The 4,057-nt window shown below is 36.1% G+C and overlaps 1 protein-coding gene and 1 pseudogene across 1 annotated transcript; one reads left to right on the top strand and one right to left on the bottom strand.

The window, feature by feature from the left end:
- On the top strand, positions 1–609 carry LOC120118118 (probable xyloglucan endotransglucosylase/hydrolase protein 27). Its single transcript, XM_039138241.1, has one exon. It carries the CDS (start codon positions 16–18, stop codon positions 538–540), a length of 525 nt encoding a protein of 174 aa, XP_038994172.1. The 5' UTR covers positions 1–15; the 3' UTR covers positions 541–609.
- Positions 610–1,003: 394 nt separating this feature from the next.
- LOC120118217 lies at positions 1,004–3,103 on the bottom strand (annotated as a pseudogene).
- Between the last annotated feature and the right edge of the window lie 954 nt (positions 3,104–4,057).

The following is a 4,057-nucleotide window of genomic DNA, read 5'->3' as shown; positions in this document are numbered from 1 at the left end:
GCATCTGATACGGATATGCTTTTTGTGCTTTGCAGATTTTATGTAGGCAATATCCCCATTAGAGAGTTCAAAAGAACAGCTGCAATGGGTGGAGAATTCCCCTCTAAGCCAATGTCTTTGTATGCTACAATATGGGATGGATCCGATTGGGCTACTAATGGTGGCAAATATAGAGTCAATTACAAATACGCTCCTTACATAGCCAAATTCACCGGTTTGATCCTTCACGGCTGCATGATTGATCCGATCAAGTTTTCGTCAAAGAGGTGCTACACCGTTCAAAGTCCAGAACAACTCACGACCCATATCACCCCATCACAAGGAAGCAAGATGGATAGCTTTAGGAGGAAGAACATGACATACTCATATTGCTATGACCAAACCAGATACAATGTCCCTCCTCCCGAATGCGTGATCAATCCCCTAGAAGGTGAACGACTCAAGAAGTTTGATCCAGTCACATTTGGAGGAGGTAGCCGCCACCACGGGAAACGACACCAACGCAGCCGAGTAAACCGGTCCAAGGCTTATTCCATTTAGTTGGGGGATCAGTTTTGTGTATAGAGAGAGGTGACACAGCACATATAAATACACATATATATATGTTCCATATATTTTTTAGGTTTCACACTCCATTTTTATCATTTATGTTATCTCTCCATAGCTTTCACAGATTGGTTCAATAAAGTACTTATTCTTTTTATTAATTTTAAGTTTCATTTTTGCTTTTCTTCTTGGTGGAACATCTGCAACACCCAAAACTGTTGCATTTAATGTCCAAAGTTTGGGGCTATGTATAAGTCTCAGCAAATAAATATTTATATATATAAGAATGGCAATTTAACCCGAATTTGACTCGATAAGATAAGGATCACATGCATCACAAATTGTTGAAACAACTTGCACTTGAATTCCATATAAGATCATTTGACAGCCAATTTTTGAACTGGAATTGCAAAGAAAGGAAATATTTTTCATGTACTTTAGACCACATAATAATTTCACAGTCATCCATCCATACACGTGTAAATCATGCGCAAAGTGGATAAGATGGCTTTGATTGCTACAGATTGTAAACTTCTGTTGCTTCACTGCAATAAACCCTAATAGCTGAATGTTAAACTCGGTTTTGTCCAAAAGTACCATATGATATTAGCATAAAAGTCCAGAAGATGCTTTCCCGAGGAGTTTTTGACCACAGAGTTTCGAATTCTATGAGAAAACTTGCTTGATCTTTAAAAGAAAAGGGTTAAAAGAACAGGAAAAATGATCTTAGGCAAGTCTTGCCTATGCAGATCAGTGACATACACGACCGGAGAATTTCTGTGCCGAACGACTCTAATTCTGGGATTCAGCTGCGTCCTTTTTCTGTATCAGTTTGATGAAGTCGTGGACACAATTGTTTTGCCTTCGGAAGTTATGATGCTTTCCGGATGGAATTGAACACCCTACGGTTTACAATCATATATGTTTGAATTCAGAAAATCATTGTGCTAATACGTTACGTGTAAAAAGAGGTAGCAGTCTTACCTGTAGATACTTGTATACTCTGTGCCGAGCAGCCACTATCAGTCCATCTTCGGTCTAAGCAGTAACCTCAAGTGCTTCCCCAGGAAAACTGTCCTCGATCACGAGGCTGTGATATCTGCCAGCACTGAAAGGGCTGCAAAAGGCGCAAAATTAGTGAGAATTGCTGATACTCTGAGGTGCATGAATTAAATTGGAATCGGTTTTAGATGTTTAAACTGTGGAACCAGAGATCTATGGCATTGGTTATAAAGAAAATCATGTTATCATGAGATAAGAAGTAACGTACTTTGACAATCCCGTAAACAACCCGTCTTCCGCCTTCTCGTCGCAATATACAGGAGAACTTTTTCCATGCATAGCACGGTAGGGAGAACATACTATCTTTCCTGCATTTTGCAATGAAGCTAAACATATTGTGTTAAAATTCTGCATGATGAAAATGCTCGACTAGGGGTTAGTCTCCGATCAAGAATAGTTACTTAAAGTATCCTAGAACACCTCCGAAAGCTTCGCCGATGCACTGCAAACCCACACAAACACCAAACAAAGGTACAATAGGTCCAAGTTCTGAGGACTTTAACCTCTCCCAAACATTACCAAATTGCAGGTAAATTCTGAGGAGTTTCTGTTATTAGTTAATTGCACAACTAAGAAAAGTAGGAGATACAATCAAATGAAGAATGTTTACTCCGTAATAGGACAAATACAAGAGCAAAGTAAGGATGATTCCCGACGTCCGATGCCGGATGTCACTCTATTCCCTGATGGTCGGTTTCTCGGAACTTATTGTTGGTCAAGACCGTTAAATCAAGTGACCAACAGTATAAAAGATACCAAATTCAGAAGGGATAACTCGACAGATCATGCTTCTTACCGACAATTAAGTTGCAACCATTTCATTGATGTAAATAGTTACGATGAATTCTCACATTTGAACAAACAATTCTTCACTTTCAAAGAAAGAACTCGAAACTATACCGAAAACAACAAATTTTCATCAGTTAAAGATTTTTTCCAGATAGTTTACAAGCATGAATCTATTCATTCACATACAAGCACACTAAATTTGTTATGAACCTAATAATCAGTACTTCTGTTTCCTGTTGTTTTCCTAATGAATTCGTAAAGCAACCCAACAGCATTTCCAGAATCAAGTCTTAAACCAGAGCAATCAAGAGAAGGCAAAATTGACAAATGAAAATAGACACGAAATTTTGAACAATCCCACCTCTACTTGTTAGCGAAAAACCAACTCCTGCAAAACAGAAACAAAAAAGGACCTTCCTCTGATTACATTGTTGAACCAGCAAAAAATCCCAGAAAATAGAGAAAAATAAAGACAGAATTGATGGAGGAGAGAGCCAGGGTAGCTGAGACAGAGACGGGTTTCAGCAGAAAGTGAGCCTTTGGTTGAACCATTTTAGACAAAGTAAGATCCGAAACATAAAACATTAATAATAATCGAAATATATTATAACAGAATCGAACAGAAAGAAAATAAAGATGTTTAGAAATTGTTAACTCGACAATACCAACAAACCAGAGATGAATGCATGATAAACTTGACAGCCATTGTTCATCTGAAGAAAGAATCAAAGCAAAGCATTGCAAGTGCATAAAAAAAATATAAACGTTTCCTTGAATTTTTGGCTAATCCTGATCAGGACATTTGATTGGGATTTAATTAATAAAAAAATTAAATTTTGATAATTACTTTCATAAGGGATATAGATAAGAATTATCCAAAGATTGAATTCAATTTGTTCAGTTTAATACTTATGAACCAAGATAAAATTATAAAAAAATTAATTTACTTAACATTGAAATAAAAAAAATAAAAAAGTGATTTTATTTTATAAAAATTCATGAAAAATCATCGAATATTCCATTAAGGTTCGGAGATCTATCCATCACACTAAAAAAATATATAGTTTTTCAATGAAAAAAATGAAGTTTGTTTTGATTATAGCCACCATTTAAGACCATACACATGCTTGCGTGGTCTATAAGCCGTTTTTGTTCATCACTCACACAAGAAAGTCGTCTTCTTTTCTTTTTCATCCAAAATAGCATTAAACCCAAACCCTAAATCTCTAACTTTTTTTCTATTTAAAAAGTTTTCTTTGGCACTCACGTCAGTGTGTTGAACCGCTGTAGCTTCACACGCACAACACAACACAACAAAAGAAAAGATCCAATTTTTTTCTCCAGATCTGACTAAACTAGACCAACCCCAATTTCCATATTTGATTTTGTCATTGCTTTCGCTCCCTTTGTTACCCATTTCCTTTTCCCATTGCCAATCTTTTATTAGATCGGATTTAACCCAGTAAACAAGGAAACAAAAAGAAACCCATTTGTTTCTTGTTTCACGGAATTGTTTTAAAGTTGAATTATTTAAGAGTGAACGTGATCCGATTGAATTTTGTGGGATTTATATTAATCAGATCTGGATTACGGGTATTTTAGTTCATATATGTTGTTTTAATAGTCTGGGTTTATTTGGTTTAGGGAGGTTTTTTTCTCA

Source organism: Hibiscus syriacus, unplaced genomic scaffold, assembly GCF_006381635.1.
Source record: "Hibiscus syriacus cultivar Baekdansim isolate YM2019G1 unplaced genomic scaffold, ASM638163v2 tig00110327_pilon, whole genome shotgun sequence".
NCBI lineage: Eukaryota > Viridiplantae > Streptophyta > Magnoliopsida > Malvales > Malvaceae > Hibiscus > Hibiscus syriacus.
The sequence above is the reverse complement of the archived record's forward strand: the minus strand, read 5'-3'. Positions and strand labels throughout refer to the sequence as shown.